Below are 18603 nucleotides of genomic sequence, written 5' to 3' on the forward strand. Positions count from 1 at the left end.
AATGCTTTGGACTGGAAGGGATCTTTAGAGGTCATCTAGGGTTATCATGAGTGTGGCTGTGATGTGTGGTAATATATATATATTTTCATCTCCATTTCTGTTTCTTCTAAGTTTCGCAGGGCTTCCAGTTTGCATCATAGCAAGTATTCTCTATCCTTTTGAGAATTAGGATGTTTTTCTTTCAGTTCCCAGAATGAATACACAACCTCAAAATTGAGATTTTGGGTTTTTTCTGCGGTTTCTGGAAAATTCTCTGGACACAACAAACTTTAATTTACACGTTAATTTTGTTTCCCGTTGAAGAGCCACTATTTTAAAACTGCTGCTTGATATCTGAATACCATTTTTCAGCATAAAGATGGCAATTTTACAAAACTACAGTTAATAAAGTAGCCTTTCTTGATAATCCTTTATTTTGCATTTTAGGGTTTTGACCCACCACATCAAAGCGATACAAGAACTATTTATATAGCAAATCGTTTTCCCCAGCATGGCCATTATGTTCCTCAGAAGTTTGCGGACAACAGAATCATATCATCCAAGGTAAGGAATCAATTTGTCAAGGGAAAACAAACTGATACATTGCTTCAGAAGTTGTGTAGCGAATGTGCGTGTCTGTATTGTGCCTAATCGTGCATACACGGTATTCAAAATGAAACAAGCTCTAAACTTTTTTGAGGAAAAAGCTGGGGTGCTTCCTATGTAGTTATTATCGTGCTCTCATCCCTCTTTCCTCAGGACCCAAGTACAGAACAATTAAGCAACTTGGTCAGATTTTCTGAAGAAAAATAGGTTTTAAACTAATCTTGCCTGTGTTTGGATGTGATGCCCAGAACCACTTAAAAGGAAGGATGAAGCTGGTTGTGGGGGTTAATAAAACGGCCAAGTCGTAAGCTAGTACTCTGCGTAAAATAAATCAGCAATGGACTGCAGTTGCAGATTCCCTCCTAGTGTGACCTTGGATTGGAATCAGTAGAACTGGTGGTGGGGATGTGTCTTTTTGCTGTAGTGTAGGAGGAAAAGCTGCAAGAATTAATTCTTTCTCTGCCACCCAGGATGCAAACAGCCAAACGCCTCCAGCTGCTCCTACCCCAGTTGGTAGGAGAACGTTGAAAACTTTGACTGCAATGGCACTGCAGTTGCTACCCCTGCTTCCCTGCTAGTTGTACTTAAAAAAAAAAAAAACGGGTACAGCAGTTCTGTGTGGGAGTAAGGCAAGACCAGAACAATGTTTGAGGGAGGTGAGACAAAAAATGAAAAGATTTAGGTTAAGAGAGTTTTTAATGGGAGTGGAACTGAATTTCACTGAAAATTTGTTGAGTATGGCATAACTCTTTTTCTCTGTCTTCTTTTTTTCTCTTCAGTATACGGTGTGGAATTTTGTTCCAAAAAACTTGTTTGAGCAGTTCAGAAGAGTAGCCAACTTTTATTTTCTGATTATATTTTTGGTTCAGGTAAGTTAAATAATGCTAAAGAAATTGAAATTTATGTTGTAAATTCTGCCACTGATTTTTGTTCTATCAATTTAATTCTCTACTTTTGTATTCTGTCTATAAAAACAATGCCTTTCCAGTTTCTCTGGGAAAAATAACATGACTTTAAAAAGAATTATATCCAAATTTAAGTTCTGTCCTTAGGTTTTTTTAAGTGTGCAGCTTCAAAGTCCATTGCACTGCTAGCATATGGAGTTTGTTTTCTCTCTCAAAATGCAATTTTAAATCTGTTAAGTTAGTAATAAAATTCCAGATATGCTTTTTGATTTTTTGTGGACATTGGTGGTGTGTGAATAAACCAGGAGTTTTACTCCGTGTGCCTTTAAGTGCTTCTTGGACACTGTGTGCAGAAACGCAGAAATGCAAGATCGGTTAGTGCTGCTGTTGATACAGTATGGGTCGGAAATACTACTGGGGCTTTTGTAGCAGAGTGTAAAATCCTCTAATTAAGAACATCTGCAACTATATTATGGCAGTCTGAAATTTTCTGTGATCTTTGCACCCCTGACTCTGTAATTGTACTTCAATTCTGTCCCACTGTTGCAGACACAGATGAAGGATAAGTGGGGAAAAATGTTGTTAGGTTTTGAAAGACCAATTAATATCTGGGGCAGAGATAACTTTGTGTATCCCCAAAATCTTTTCTTTCATTGTAGAATAGAATGCTTTGAACACGTACAGTCCTTCACAGAGTTTAACCAACGTTTAGAGTATGCATCTGAAAAAGATGGTACCTCATTAGACTAAAAACAGGAATAGTGAGGAGTTCATAAGATTTGTCTGTGAATTGTGCAAGATGTCAGTAGTAGGGCCAGTTCTGCAGTTTAGAATCCATTGCCTCCTGTGTCCCTTGCTCTTGTCCTTTCAGGTTTAGAAAGGATTAACTTTCTAATAGGCTGAAAATTCTTGTGCTAGAAGTTAATAAAGTCCTGTAGTTCTAACTTAATCTGATGTTTAATGCTGTTTAAAATATTGTAGCATGAGGAAGATGGGGGCGTTACCTACAGTAACAACAGCCAGGTGTTGCATTTTTTTTAAAGCTTTTATTTCTTTTTAATGCAAATTTACCTCTTTAGTTAGATTTTGAGTCACATTCCTTTCAAACTGTTAGACTTCAGTGATATCTAAATGTGATGCCCATGAGCAAATACAGATCTGAAGGCAGAACTTCTATTCAGAGTGTAATCCTGTTCTCTCAGTTCGTGACTGAAGTGGATGCCCTAATTTTTGTGAGAAATGTCTTGTCTATATGTCTGTATTCTTGGAAACTAAACAGGAGAAAAGCTGCAGTCGTTTCTGTTCATTTGGATTTCTGTCTTTATTCAAATTCCATTTTGGAAGTTCATTAATATCTAGTCGTTCTTTTTTTCTTTTCAAAAGGCAAAGGTGCCTTTAAAAGATGATCACCATGATATCTTCTCTGTCATAGGAATCTCGTGTGACCAAGATGCAGTGTCTGTCATTACTACCTTCTTCCACTGGGGATGACAGAGACTCGGTCAAGTTCTCGTGTGATTTAAACATGCAGCACAATCCAGTCCACATTGTTCACCACCCATATGCATGCCAGGAACGTGGTGACGGGCTGCATTTTGGTCGCGTGAGGCTCCACACCAGCTGTGTGGTGGATGTCTGTCCAGCTGGCTGTCAGGCAAAGGGCCATGGTGTTCTGGCAAAAGTAGCAGGCTGCCATGACAATTCCACCAGCACCAGACTTACTCCATTTTCACATATGAGCCTCTCTTGAGAAAGCAGAAGAGAGTGTATGAGGGCAGAAATGTCATGGTTAGCCATATCCAGCCAAAAGTCAGATGCTTTTGGCATGGGTTTTATTGAACAACATGCTGCTGAGCTAAAATTGCAATGCTGCTGTTGAAGAGCAGACAATTATGGCAGAGATCTGATTTTTGTTGCATTCTATGAATTGTCTGTGTTTCAGTGGAGGGAAAACAAAAAAGGGGAAAAGCTCATGAATGTGTTTTAAGGTGACGTAATCTGTTTTCTCTATGAGTTTCTTGGCTCTTAACAGAGTAAACTTCATGTATGATTATTTTTTTTTCTTCTTTAATGGTTCCCAAAGCAATGCCATAAATCTCAGGTAAAGTGGATCGGATCAGTGTCTGTGGTTTTGAATAGTCCTTGTGTATATTTTCTTTCAACACTTGATTGTGCTGATTTTTTTCCCTGCAGCAGAGGAGAACCACTAACATCCCCCCCACGTCGGAATTTTAGTGTATACACTGCACTTGTGGCATGCTAGCAATAATAGCACATATTGTTAAAACTGCATGTTAACTTGGGGGAACCAGAGAGGAGCTAAGAAACAGTGTTCTTCATTATCTAAATTACTATTTTTAACTTTATTTTCACTTCTGAAATGGTTGCTATTCTTATGCTACATTGCTGTTGAACAGTCGATTTTAGAGTATTGAAATGTAATGTAGATGTCCTTCCTTTGTAACGTACTTTTGAATTAGTCTTTTTAGGATGAAAACGTATTTTCCTTTTACTAAGGACTCTTAAAATTGGCACATGAATTACAAAGGTGATTAAGATTGTTCTATGCCCTAGAACCTTTGTATCATTGTTCACCTGGTGTTATATAGGTGTCAGGAACTGAGTTTTGCTCCAGAAGTACTGCAGAAAAGTACTATAAAAATGCAGGTTATAATGAGGCATTTGGAAAACTGTTGTCAGCTTGCTTCATTGGGGTTTTTTTGCAAGTACAACTGTTAAAATTAAGCTGAGGCTAATTTTTCATAATTTCTTCTCTTTTAGCTCATGATAGATACCCCTACCAGTCCTATTACCAGTGGATTGCCATTATTCTTTGTCATAACTGTGACAGCCATAAAACAGGTAAGGGGGGAAAGTCTTACAGCATGAAATCTAAGGTGAAGTTACCTTACAGTAACCTCACTTACCTTACCAAGTCTGACCAAGATGATGTTTGATCCTAAAAATAAATAAAAAGGGGGCATTTTTAGAAAGTGTTTTGTGTTTAATGTTTCTTGTTAGATGCTTGAACTTGAGCGGTTTTGGTTAGTTGTCAAGGGCTCAGTGACTCACTGTGGTACCCTTAAATGGACGGTGAGTGACTGTCAGACAGGATTTTTGTCTAAACATTGCATGTCACTCGTTATAAGACCTTTTCTGAAAGCTCCTCACTTATTCCTTTGGCACACCTCGCTGCGTATTAAAACCAATCCTGCCACATGACACGCTGAGAAAGGAGCTGGGGTAGATGAAGGAATGGTGCAATCCGTGTTTGTCAGTAGTTAAAAGGCAAATTTTGCCACAAGGAGTATATTTCATGCCATAAAATACATGTTAACTGTGATTCTGTACCAGGTAAAAGGTCCAGTTTAGAAATTTTCTGATTTTTGCTTTCTTTTTCTTTGATTGCATAAAACATTTTGAAGTGCTTTATAGCACTTGAAATAAGAAAAATCTTCTGAGTTTAATAAACATCTTGTTCAAGCACCATGCTACATCCTACTAAAACCTAGATCTCCTGGAAGGAGAATATTAAAAGAAGAAAAAGAAAAAAATCTTCTGTGTGCTTTAAACCCTTAATGCAGGAGGAGAAAGAAACAAGCACATAAATAAAGAGGTGATGTGGATGGAAACTATAATCTCTTGTGCAGGGAGGTAATTTTCAGCAGCTATCCCCTTCAAAGGGTTTGACAGTGCTGTCTGGGGAAGAGATGCAGTCATAGCAACTGAAAAGTAAGCAGGAGACTGTTAGAGAGCTACAACTGGAATTTCAATTTGCCTTCTGTGCCGGTAAGACCCCAAAGCCACCCTGAGATAGGGCAAAAGTAAAAATAGCTCTAGCTTTCAAGCGGATAGAATGGTGTTTGGGGCAGAGGGAATCTTAATGCTTGAATATTTGAACTAACATTTAGTCTTGTTGCTGTGGAATTTTGTCTATGTAGAGTAGCCTAATTCTATTCAATTGCAGTTTTTATCACCCCTAAAAAAATCAAATGTTTGAGTGCTGTAGTCATGAGTAGGCAATGGAGAATATTCCTTAAAGCTGTATGAACTGACAGAGATTGTGCAACTTAATTATAAACATTATTTTTTCCACTGAAAAAAGTTGAACTTGTATAAGTCTAAAGTAGTCCAAAATAATCTATTACCACCTTGTTTCCATTTTTATAATCCTATACTGGGAAATTTAAGTATTTTACCATCAATTGCAAAGAACAGGGATTCTGGCATTCCTTCTGGAAGTTTCAAATCGTTCATGACTTGCCAAGTATGAAGAGTTTTACTTGTGGTCTCCTGTCTCTGCGAGGACTATTGGAACCACCTAAACTGACCCAACAGACTCATGTTTATCCCACCTGCTGCAAAGCAGGCAAACAGTTTTCCCAAGCTGTTGCCTTGGAAGGGCGATTCAGTGTGCTGTTTCCAACAGGCTGCCCTTGGACGAGGAAGAAAGTTAAATCTTCTGTTGGAATGCAGAGGGAAAAGATACCCAGTCTGGTCTCCAGACCAGCTCCCGTTTTCTCTCAAACCAAAAGTGAAATAGGAGATTTTAGGGGGAGAAACCCCTTTTGAAAGCTGCAGGGCACTTGTTCTATACAAAATTCCAACAGGATAAATGTTAAATGTTAGTAGTCTTGCAAAAGATGAGGGAGAAAATAGAAGCATTAACCGTAGGCAAGTTGGAGAAGCTTAGCACTGGGTGGAAAACTCCCTGCTTCCAGAAGGCCAGCTAATGTGACACCTCTGGCAAACCTCAAAACCCAGCCTTCTTTTAATCTCAGCCAAGGAGATGGAACTTTTTCTTCTTAGAAGTGTAATTGCACCTAGGTCAGAAGAAGGACATGCAAGACTGCAAAGTGATGCAGTTCATGCTGTGTCATTTTGTCTGTCTTGTTAGCCAGAGCACTTTCCTCCTTATGGTTATGAAGATGCATATGCAGTCCTCAGAGGAGTCCAAAATTAGAAAATAAAATAAAAAAAATTGTGGAAAAAAAAGAAAATAAGACAAAATAAAAGATATTTCCTAAGGAACCTGAGGGAACTTAGTCCATTTCAGTAAGTTCCTAGGTATTTGGCAAACAGGCTGCTTGGGCACAGATGTTGAGATGACTATCAGATAAATTAGAAACAACTACTTTGCAGGTTTTGATTAAATATAGACTTAAACTGAGAATGAAATATGTGCTAATATAATATGCAGGCCGGTTTTAGTTTTGTCCTATTCTCAAGTACATTGATGCAGTTATTTAAGTAGGACTTTATAACTTAGTTGAGGGATTTTAGTCTCTGTTCATGCAATTAAGAAACATTCCCCATATTCCTATTGCATCCTTCTTTTTAATGATATTTTTTTCAGTAGTGGCAAGGATAGCTGTGGAGGTAAGGAACTGTCAAAAATGTTGCAGTAGGTAAATTTGGGGGAGATTTAAGCTGACCACAGTACGTTGGCTCTTAAGAATTCCCTGGTGTGAGGTGTCATCCTTGTGTTGTAGGCAATAGGTGTCAGATGGAGAAAGAGCTGAAATCTGTACTTTCTAAAGAAGGTAAATTTCTGTTCTTTGCCAAATGCCCATATTGCTCAGCTGTTCAAGTTCATGAGACAAATGCCCCAAGGTTATTCTGTGTTAGTTAAATCCTTGTTTTCTTCTGTCAGTCACCTTTAACAAGGAGCTGCAGGTACTGACTCTTGCTTTTTCATAATGATGAGGAAGGACTCTTTAAGATTCTTACTTAGTGGGTTTAGGGTTCTGATTTCCTAATAGCTCTCTGTGTGGCTTTTGTTACTACACACATCTTGCGCATCTTAATAATTTACTATTAAATAGTTGACGTATGAAGCTTTCCTCCTTCTCTCTTCTTTAAAAAAAAAAAGAAAAGAAAAAAGGTAATGCAGTTTTGCTGTCCTTATTCACTTGTGCTGGTAACAGTGGAGGTGCTTGAAGGTAGAACTGCAAAGCTGTACTTTTAACATGTTAAAGTCATCATACAACATTTCTCCACACTCCAGTCAGATACAGAATTCTCCAAACTGCATCTGCATTAATACTCTTTGTGCTACAACATTCACACGATGTTTATGGCGTTCCAGGATGAATTGGGATTCTGCCTGCTGTTTGAGGGCTCCCTTCTTCTCTCTGAAAACTTCCAAGGAAGTGGTTTTAACTCTTTCACTTTTTTTATACCTACAGAAAAGCATTTTAGGAAATGTCTCTATTAATGAAAATCAGCTGCAGGAGTCTTGCCAGGATGTAAGAGGCAGCTGAACTTCCTTCATAGACTGATCCACTTGTGCTTACTCATGGGGCCTTCCAAACAGTGCCTACACTTAGGGACCAGGGGTTGTACTATTAGATTAAGTAAGCAATGTATTAATAATTTAGGAAAATAGGAGGGGAATAATATAGCTGCATTCACTCCCCCAAAAGTTTGCACATGTGCTTAAAGAGATGCTTAACATTGGATGAAGGCAAACTGCTTAATTTATCCATTAAAAACTCAGTTGCAACAGGATTCACAAAGATCTAAAACCTTCCCAGTCTTCTCTTGCTGTACAGAGCTGGTGTATGAACACCATGTCATACAAAATTAAGAAATCTTAAGATTTCATGCATAGGCTACGGCAGTTACTGGAAGAAGTGCTATATGGTATGACACAAGGAAGTAATTTCAGTCTGTTACTTCTTTTGGGGGGGAGAAAAAAAAAGGAATCCATAAGAGAGACTGGGAGTGACTGTTCCCAGTTTTGTGGTATGTTAATTAATGTAGATAAAACGAACAAGCACTCAAGCAGTCTTTTGTCTGCAGAAAACATTACTGCCTGTTTGTTTTAACAGGACAGGGAACTGTTAAGTTTATTCGCCACATTTGCTACTTTATTTGCCTTTATTTGTGTAAGCTGAGCGAAAATTAGGAGTTTGCCCAGGGTCTTGAGCGTACCACAGCTGTGGCAGAAACTTAAGAGAAGTTAATAACTGTATTCAGGCTATGCAGCATGTAATGGGAAGCACATTGGCTTAGAAAATATTTGTTAGGCTTTGTAGATTTCTTGCTTGAAAAGTAAATTTGTACATGTTTTCCACAGGGTTATGAAGACTGGCTACGGCATAAAGCAGACAATGAAGTAAATGGTGCTCCCGTTTATGTTGTTCGAAGTGGTGGCCTTGTAAAAACTAGATCCAAAAACATTCGGGTATGTGCCTAAGGACAAACTGAAAATTGTGTTTCTATCACATAGCTAAAGCTCTGCTTTCATTGCTAATCATTGTGACCTGTTCCATCGTCACTTGGTAACTGCTGAAATGAATTCTTCTCTTTTAAAACTCCATTTGTACAGTTCTCATTTGTGTTCACTTCATTAGGTGGGGGACATTGTCAGAGTAGCCAAAGATGAGACTTTTCCTGTTGATCTGGTGCTCTTGTCATCTGATCGAGTCGACGGTTCGTGCCACGTTACTACAGCAAGTTTGGATGGAGAGACTAATCTTAAGGTCTGCGTTACTGTTATGAAGTAAAATGTTAGATAATTTACAATGACATTTTTATTTCAGCCCATTGAAATACACCTCCCTGCCCAGTAGTCCTATATCATTAACTTATTGGACATTGTTTTGCAGACACATGTTGCAGTCCCAGAAACAGCAGTGTTACAGTCTGTTGCCAACCTGGACAAACTTGTAGCTGTCATAGAATGTCAGCAGCCAGAAGCAGATCTATACAGGTATCACTTTGGTAGTAAATATTTTGAAATTAAATCAAATGGAGTGTTTAATATTAGGAAAGTTATGAGTCTTGCTGTGATTAAAATAGCTTCAGACATCTGCTTAAATTTTAGGTTTCAGTAATTAGCATAAGTGTTTACATATGTGCTTACTCAAAGTTGCAAGTAACAACTTAAAATTGAGTATTTCAGTAGTAAATCAGAAACTGTAGGATAATACTTTTGTATTTTGATTGTGACACTTACGCACATTTGTATTACAAAGAGTAAAGTTGTTTCCAGATTTAAATGAATTAAAAGACCTTTGCATCCGAGTAGGTTGGAGAAAGAATTGTTGGAGGTTCTGCTAGGAGATGTCAGTACGATATAGTTGTGGGGTTTTTTAATGAAATTAACTCAAACTCAAAGGTACAATTGCTATAGAAATTTACATCCCTATTTGTAGATGAGGCCATGCTAAATACATGTGTCAGATTTTAAAAGCAAAGTAAATTGACTGGATTAAATGAAAAATTCCCATTTCTGATGGATAATATGCTAACTTATATTTACTGAGGAATTATTTCTTACTGAAATGTCAAGAAGCAACAGTCTATTTTAACTGAATAAGAAATTTAATCTTTTGTGGTTTTATTAATGAAACCTAGTAGGCTTTCTCAAATGACTGTTTAATGAAGGATAAATGTTTCTTTTGTTAAATATCTCCTGTAAAATTATTGCTACTGGTGTCATTGTTTTAGTTTGATATTAAATGTTGATTATTTTGTACTTGTGAACCATTAATGACTTTTTTTTGTAAATACAGAGGAGCCTTTTACATTTTTAAGTCTATATATAGATATTTCTAACACATGGCTATCTTTCATAGATTTGTTGGAAGAATAACTGTAAGTCAACAAACTGAAGAAATTGTACGGTAAGTAGATTTTTATAAGATTAATGTTTAGAGGGGATTAAAATCCTGACCATCCCTAGAAAGAGTTGGTAACTTTGGTATTTATTATTTGAAACATTTATTGATCTTAAACATTTTCCATTTGCATATTATGTACACTGCAACAACCCCCTGTCTATCGGAGACACTGAGCAGGTGTTTTTGCAGTTGAAATTCCTAGAAATTATTGATCTGTTTTCACAAAGCCTCCGCTACAGATTTGTAGCTACTCTACTACCTGGACTGTAAAGATAAATGTTACATCTGTAATAGTCAACACATAATTGTGTGCACTTAAAGTTGTGTGCACTTAATCATGTGCTCACCTTTGCCTCTGCAGTCATGGCAAATGGCAGACACCATATGAAAATACAGAAATAAAGATGCAGTGCCACTTACAGACCTACATGGGGATTTCCTCAAAAGGTTGAGGAGCATTTAGTCCTTTTTAGTTCAATTTTTTAGTTAAAGTTGGAGTCTAACCTAAAACATTAACCTATGAGTGTGTAATTTAAAGAAGCTGTCATAATCTGTGCGTATAATTGGTACACATGGCATTTGTGATCAGTGTCACTGCAAATGTGGCAGTTGAGTTAAATGTTTAACTGTGGGAGGTGAGATGTGGGTTTAGGGGTTGTTTTGGAGTAACTCTGGCTTCTAAGGAATTTCAAGTAGAAGAGCTTTGTTTATAGGATAGTGATGAGAGCATTGGAACAGGCTACCCAGGGAGGTTGTGGAGTCTCTCTCTCTGGAGACATTCAAAACCCACCTGGACACGTTCCTGTGTGACCTACTGTAGGTGATCCTGCTCTGGCAGGGGGGCTGGACAAGATGATCTTTCGAGGTCCCTTTGAACCCCTGACATTGTGCGATTCTGTGATCACCAACTGCTTGTGGTACAGCTAACGGAAAAGTAAGACAGACCCAAGGGCTCGTATGCCGCGGCACTTAGTATCTGATCTTTAATTCTTTTGCTTTCACCCAGGAGTCAGTCTGACCACTGCAGTTGTTCAGTTTCTGCTGTCATTTGAAATACTGGCAAAAATAGTGAATGCACCTTTTTTTTAAAAAATTTTATTTTTATTTCAAACCAACCCTGCTGGCAGTTTATGAAGATGATGCATCTGCTAGAGTAGAACATACGGTTCTAACCTTGTATAAACCTTGATTCTAACTGGACCTTTCTTTTCACAGTGCTATTTACAGTTAACTTAGCCAATGTGTTATTGTGATGTGATAGATGCGAGGCAGAAAACATCGATGAAGTTCTACTCTTGTGTTAGGAAGCAGAGGTTGCAGGGTTGTGGTGGTGGTGGTGGGTCCATGTAGTCATTTGTCTTTGTTTCTCTGGTATGAATAGCTTTTGAACTTGCTAGATAATTTCAATTTGACAGAGGTAGAAGTGAAATAGTCTAAAATAGCACTCCTCTCACATGGTGAACTTGACAGGGTTTTTGCCTGCTGGTTTCTCAAGTACCTTGCAGGTCTCTCTGAACCAGCCATTTGGTATATTTAGCTCAGCCACTAATTATGGGATATTGAGTAGTGGTGGGAGAGTATCCCAGTGACCAGAGGAGACATGGGAGGAGACTGAAAGCTCTGTCACCATGCATGGGTAAAGTGTGGTAAAAGGAAGAAAAGGATTAAAGTTGGACTGAATGAGGGTGGGGTTGGAGTTGCGGTGGGGATGCAGAATATAGGGGGTTATAGGACTACTTTGCACAGGAAGCTAGATTTCATTAGTCATACAGAACAACTGTTTTTTAAATGCTCATATGTCTGTTTCTTTATAGACCTCTTGGGCCTGAAAGTCTCTTACTTCGTGGAGCAAGATTAAAAAACACTAAAGAAATATTTGGTTTGTAGACATTTAGATACTTAAAGAGTATTCATGTTGATGAACTGTGATTTAATTCTGCTTGTACTGAAGAAATTGTAATAATTTTGCTGACTGTTACCTGAGGGAATATGATCATAGATGAAAGGAATGATAATATGCTGAAGAACCTCTAAGGATATAAAATTCCAGCTCTGCACTAGGAAAATATTTGAAGTGGTTTGATAAAGAAGTGACTTAACTTCAATGGATAAATGACTGTTGTTACTGTTACCCATTATTCAAGACTTTCTCCAGAGATTTGCTATTCTGATTTCCATAAAATACATATTGAAGAGCAGTACAGTCATCATAATGAACAGTGTTTTAGTAGGTGTTAAAATTACTTCAGTAGTACTGTTTTACCAAAGCAGAATATTACAAATACTTAAGAAAATACAGTCTTACTGTTATACTGAAGTAAACACAAAAGTAATACCCTCTCTTGATTTTATCTTACATCTCTTAAAACAAAAAACTCTGTAAACTATATATGCAGAAAATAAAGTGTAACTTCCCCACTTCCCCTTTCCTTCCCAGGTGTTGCAGTGTATACAGGTATGGAGACAAAGATGGCATTAAATTACAAGAGTAAATCTCAGAAACGGTCAGCAGTAGAAAAGTATGTTTATTTTCTAATATCTTTCTTGTATGTAGAGTTTTAACTTAGTTTTTCCTTGGTATCTTTAAACCCCTCATGATCTCTTCATTGGGTTGTAGGTAAAGGAAGAGTGTAATTGCTTTGCCTTTAGTAGAAAACTATAAATATAAAATCCTTTTCTTGATATTTCATCCTTTATTGATTCTTTCAGTAGTGTACAAAGTTAAAATACCCAAGGTTAAAAAGGACCAAAGCAGAAAAAGTTAGTTCAGGAGGTTAGTTTTTGAGATGTGGAGACCATTAAATGACTCGTGAAATGCTGCTTGCACCAGGTGCTCAGAGAGAGTTTTCGTAGCAGTCCTAGCCTCTGCTCCTCTCTGCATCTTCATTGTAAAACTGCATCATGCCTTTACAGAGGATGGATTGAAATGAAGTCTTAATCGCTTACAGATCTTTGATTTGACTTGTAGTATTTGACATAATGGAAAACAACCTTTTTTCACATAGTCTAAAGCCTGTGCTTGTATGTTTTGGAGTGAATCTTGCTTCTAGCACAAGTGACAGGCTCAGTGTTAAAAATCTTTTCTCGTTTTTCTGGGATATATGTTACTATATTAGAGATTTATATGTTAAATCTCGTGAATTATTTTAAAAGGAAAAACAGTTCTGATATGTTAACTTTATTCCAGTTAGTAAAAATCTGAGATGACCTTCCAGCATTCTCTTGCAAACATGAGATTGATTTTTCTTCTATAGTCAGATACAAGCAAAACTGTAGAGCGCACAAGAAAGGTTCAGTCATCAAAGCAAGGGGAGGACAGATGGACTGGCTAGCATTACAGAATATAGGGGCAAGTTTGACTATATCCTGGTATAGCGTGGCCTGGCTGACATCAGCTGCAAGTAGTAGTGCATCTACCTGAAAAAAAAAAGGAAGAGCCTTGGGTTTCCACTGTGTTTGGTTGTACTGGCTTCACAGCCTTAGCTTAGATACTCAAAGCAGAAGAGATGGACAAGGCAGCCCCAGACAAGAGTGACAAGAAGTCAGCTGGAGGATTCTTTCATCTTAATCTGGTCTTTATATTGCTCTATGTAGAGTGTGTATTAGTCAGATGCAGGATTTCTTTTCACATCTGTTGCTTGCTTGTCACATTAAAATTTATCCGTAACAAACACAGGGTACTTTTTTTTAAAAAAAATTGTTCAATAGGTTTTTGCTCAATTCGTGTAACTTCAGTGTGTCAACAGATTAGGTAAAATAAACTCAAGTTACTGAAGTTGCTTTTTATTCCTCTTCCTCTTTGTAGGTCCATGAATTCCTTTTTGATTATTTATCTAATAATCCTCCTCTTTGAAGCCATTCTGAGCACTATTTTAAAGTATGCATGGCAAGCTGAAGAAAAATGGGATGAGCCTTGGTATAATGGAAAAACAGAACATGAAAGAAACAGCAGTAAGGTAATCAATTCTGCCCAACTATGTATCTGGGGAACCCACCACTATATACTGAACGTGGTATTTATCATGTCTCTATTCTTGGATATAGATGTAGCTACCACATGATCCACTTGCAAGTCTACTGGGCTGTTGTCTCTGATTTTGAGAGTACTCAACCTATGTAGCTTCACCTTTGTGTGGAAATACCTTACCTCGCTTACTAGTTGGACTTCCTTGACAAAAAGATCAAGCTTTTTGAAAATTAGGACGTATTTCTGATGGTCTCTGTTCTTATTATAGTTATTGTTCTTTGATGTCTTTTGTCATTCCTTAAAGGAAAAGAGGAGGGTGACTGTTCTTGTGCACGTTCCATGGCAGTGATTTCACAGTTCGGGCATTTTGGACATTTGTGATGCTAAGACTGTTCAGACAATTTTGTAAGGCTGTCATTTTGCGCAAGCTTCTGCTTGGCTTCTCACTTTTCTGTAGAGGTTGGAGGGAGACTTTGAAATGTTCCTCAGATCTGCAGCTCAGAGAAGTGTCTTTTTTAAGTTGTTCTGTATTTTTCTGTTTTCCATTTATTTTTTGATTTCTCTATGGTCTGCCTTCTTCCAGTGCAGTTCAGAAGCTGGCTGAAGCTGATTCTAAGTAATAGAGGGGATTTTCAAAGCACAGAAGAATTGGAAATCCAGTTTCCACATGTGATGTGGTGTCAGATGTTTAACACCCCCACGCACCCTCCCCACCTCGCAGGGAGTCGAGAATTGGATGTGCTCCCTAAGTGCCATGTGTGCAAAAAGGTCCAAAGCCAAGTCAGGAGAGATCTCTTCTCCTTCACAAGTAGGGTGAAATTTACAGTTGGTACATAGTGGTTCAGGAAGGGAAAAGAAGTAATTTGAGAATGTCTTTGATTCAAGGAGAGTCAAGAGTTTACTGGCCTTTCAGTAGAACATGCAACTTTCTCAGAAGCTTACGTGTTTTTGCAGTTCAGCTGCAAAAATATCTTTTATCTCAGTGCAGCATTTCATTTAAAATTATTAATTCAGGTTATCACTTGAGCTACCAAAACTTTTCAGTGTATTCTAAATATTAAGTGAATTTAAAAGGTTTCAAATTGTTAAGTGACCTATTTTTAGTACCTGCACCCACTTAACACACTTTCAACTATTTGGTCAGCCAAGTATATTCTTGGCTTCACTTAGTTTGAAGTAGTTGCTGTGTAAGTTAGAGTAGCCTGTGGAACCCTTTCAGTTCTGAATAGAATCAGGATAAGTATCTCAATCTTTCCATTCCCTTACCTTTGCCTTCAGGAGCATGCAGAGCCATCTGTGTTTCTGCAGTGTCACTTCCCTTCTATCTTGTCTCTGGTTTTCTCTCTCCCTTGTTTACTTTCACAATCTGCTTTGCATTTCTCAATATGCTGACATCCTTCCTTGGAGTCCCTGCTTCGTTCATCCATCCTGTGCTGTGCAGATTGTTATTTAACAGACAGTGCTTGAATAAACTTGCTAACCTTAGTAATTGTCACATCTCAGTATATCTTCTCTTACAGGAATTCCTGCTCTTAGTCTTCATCTGTCTTCTCTGGTTTAGTTTGGAAGATGTCTTAAGGCACAGAACTTACTGAGGGTTTTTTCCAGATACCTTGATTATTGGTACTGACTTTTAAGTAATTATAGCAACGATCCCTAATTAAGAAGAACAGGCGCTGTTTAGCTTTACAGACTGTTGGCTGCTTTTATACTCCCTTTCTTCAAAATGTTCTCCTACACCAATGTCTGGTAGAGTTGAAAGAGATGTCCTAGTTTTTCTTGTCTCTAATCTCCCATGCTCAAAATTTAGGTGTTGGTAAGAACCCTTCCAAAGTACAATTTAGATAAAGAGTTTGTTGTTCAAATGAAAAAGAGACTTCGAAGAGACTGTAACGTTGCATTTCAGAGTTTGTTGAAGTTGTCGTGCTTAATAAAGAGCAATTTCTCTCATGTTATATAGCTGTTTACCTGAAATCTGTGTTGAACGCAATGGTTTGAAGCCTGTGCCATTGCAATCCACACAGTCCCTTTCTTGTCACATGGTTTGGATTCCCTGTGTCCCTGGGGACAGGAACCCACTTGTCTCCTCTGCCTTCTCCATTTATGGCTCCTTATAAAAGCCTGTGAATGGGGCTATTTGATGCAATGGGGAACATGTTCGCTTCTTCAGACCCAACTCATTCAAGAGACCTGTTTGAAAGCAGAATCACCAGGGTATTTAGTATTACTTGGCAGCCCTCCTGATGGATTCAGTAGGAAGGAGAAAAATGATGGAACTTGAGAATTGAAACACCCAGTTATAGCTTCAGGGAGTCTTTTTCATCCGTCTGAAGGTGCACTACTGGGGCATTACCTGCGTTGTCCCTCTTGTGTATGTGGGACTTGGTCTCCTCCGGCTCTGTCAATTCATCATTTTTCACATACATTGAAACATAACGAAATAACCATGTTTCATGTGATCGCTGCAGTAACCTTTACTTTTTCTATTTCTCTTGTAGATTCTGAGATTTATTTCAGATTTTCTTGCTTTTCTGGTACTTTACAATTTTATCATACCTATTTCACTTTATGTGACTGTTGAGATGCAGAAATTTCTTGGATCTTTTTTTATTGGCTGGGATCTTGACCTCTATCACAAAGAAACAAACCAGAGAGCGCAAGTAAATACTTCAGACCTCAATGAGGAATTGGGACAGGTAGAGTAAAAAATTATGTTGTTTCTGGGGTTTTTTTGCCCTCTATTTTCCTCTTATTTTTTAATATTAATATTCATTACTACAGACTTTTCATTGCTATTGCTTTGTTTTCTGATAAATTTAAAAATAAGGTAAAAATAATCTGATGGCAGAAATTAAAATTTTAACGTGATCACATAAAGTGCATAGTGGAGAGTGTGCGTTTTTTCTTTTCTTCTAGCAAATACATGCAACTCTAAGTCGGTCTTTGTTTTATTTTCTAAAAGGTAGAGTATGTGTTTACAGACAAAACCGGTACATTAACTGAAAATGAGATGCAGTTTCGGGAGTGCTCCATTAATGGTGTAAAGTACCAAGAGGTCAATGGTAAACTAACTCCGGAAGGGTTTTCTGAAGATTCCCCAGATGGAAATAGGCATAGCTTGGTAAGATTTTTTTTTATTTTTTTTTTTACTCCCATTAGGCATCTCAGATAGAAAATGTGTTATTTCAGAGAGAGAATTTTCTGTTGTTAGTACTTTTTAAAAAGAAAAATCAGAATTTCTGAATACTTTGAAACTATTGTTAAGGAACAGATAATATTTATTAAGCGTGTTGAGTTATAATTATTTAACATGGAATACTTGGCAGATAGGTAAGTAAAAACATTTTTAATTAACGACATTCAAAACTGGGTTGCTATGTAAGTGTTACAAATGAAGTTTTTTTTCCTTTCTTACAGATGAAAGAGGAAGAACTCTTCTTGAAAGCAGTTTGTCTTTGTCATACAGTGCAGATCAATGCAGATCAAACAGATGGTGCTGATGGTCCCTGGCATGCCAACGGAATAACATCCCCGTTGGAGTATTATGCTTCTTCACCAGATGAGAAAGCTTTAGTTGAAGCTGCAAGCCGGTGAGTTGTACCACCAAAACTGTCTAATGTCGAAGTTGCCTATTTAAGGCAGGCAAATCATGGTAAAAACAACCTTAAAAATGACTCAGAAAGATTATAAAGCCCAGGGCCTGGCACTGTCAGTTTACTGTGGAAACCTGCAGAAATAAAGTACACGAAGGCCTAGGCTTATTATAATGTGATGGGTTAAAATATGTTTAGAAATCATTGAGAAAATACAGTGTACAGAATATATTGCTATTAAAAGAGTGCAGAAGTTGGGCATTTTTCATTTTCCCTAGAAAGAGAGAGCGGCAATGGGGGTGTAGGAGTCTCCCTCTTTCCTTTCCTTTTCTTTCCCCCACCCCCCCAATAATCAGTAGGCATTACGGCTGAAGTGAACGGTTAAATGCATATTTTTTTTTCCTTTTAGGGTTGGAGTAGTATTTACTGGAACTAGTGGGGACAGTATGGAAGTAAAAAGTCTCGGAAAACCAGAAAGGTATTTGTTTTTATTCTTTGCTTCTTTTGAAGGACAGGACAGTAGTGAAGACTAATAAAATGTTCTCCTCTTAATCCTCTCTGTTCGTAAGAAAACCTTGCCTTTTAACACTTTTCCTCTGATGTCTTTAAGACAGTTTGCATCTTATTCCTTACCAACTGAAACTGAGATGCAAGAATTTTGTGTGAGTTACTCTGTGTAGGTGTGCATTATAGCAGTTTGTATCTTTGCCCATTCCTCAAAGGTTGAGACTGTAGTAAAGCTGGAAAACTGGATTGCTTATTCAACTCTTGCAGTTTGTGATTTGAGCTCTAGAAGTTCCCAGAATCAATCTCATGTATGCATAATCTAACTACATATTTTAAATCTTCCCAAAATGAGTAGAATTATTATTGATAACTGTACGTCTGTGGTATGTCATCACACCTTTTATCCCTTTCATCTG

The 18603-nt window shown here is 37.7% G+C and overlaps 1 protein-coding gene across 1 annotated transcript; it reads left to right on the forward strand.

The window, feature by feature from the left end:
- Positions 1 to 432: 432 nt before the first annotated feature.
- On the forward strand, positions 433 to 18158 carry LOC104280932 (probable phospholipid-transporting ATPase IF; the record flags this gene model as incomplete). Its single annotated transcript, XM_009878744.1, has 14 exons — positions 433 to 543; positions 1365 to 1454; positions 4272 to 4352; positions 8572 to 8679; positions 8849 to 8977; positions 9104 to 9207; positions 10076 to 10123; positions 11935 to 11999; positions 12558 to 12639; positions 13926 to 14076; positions 16586 to 16783; positions 17050 to 17208; positions 17505 to 17677; positions 18090 to 18158. Coding segments are annotated over exons 3-14 (1364 nt in total), but the record flags the coding sequence as incomplete, so codon positions are not given.
- Positions 18159 to 18603: the final 445 nt, after the last annotated feature.

This window comes from Apaloderma vittatum, unplaced genomic scaffold (genome assembly GCF_000703405.1).
Source record: "Apaloderma vittatum isolate BGI_N311 unplaced genomic scaffold, ASM70340v1 scaffold40171, whole genome shotgun sequence".
NCBI lineage: Eukaryota > Metazoa > Chordata > Aves > Trogoniformes > Trogonidae > Apaloderma > Apaloderma vittatum.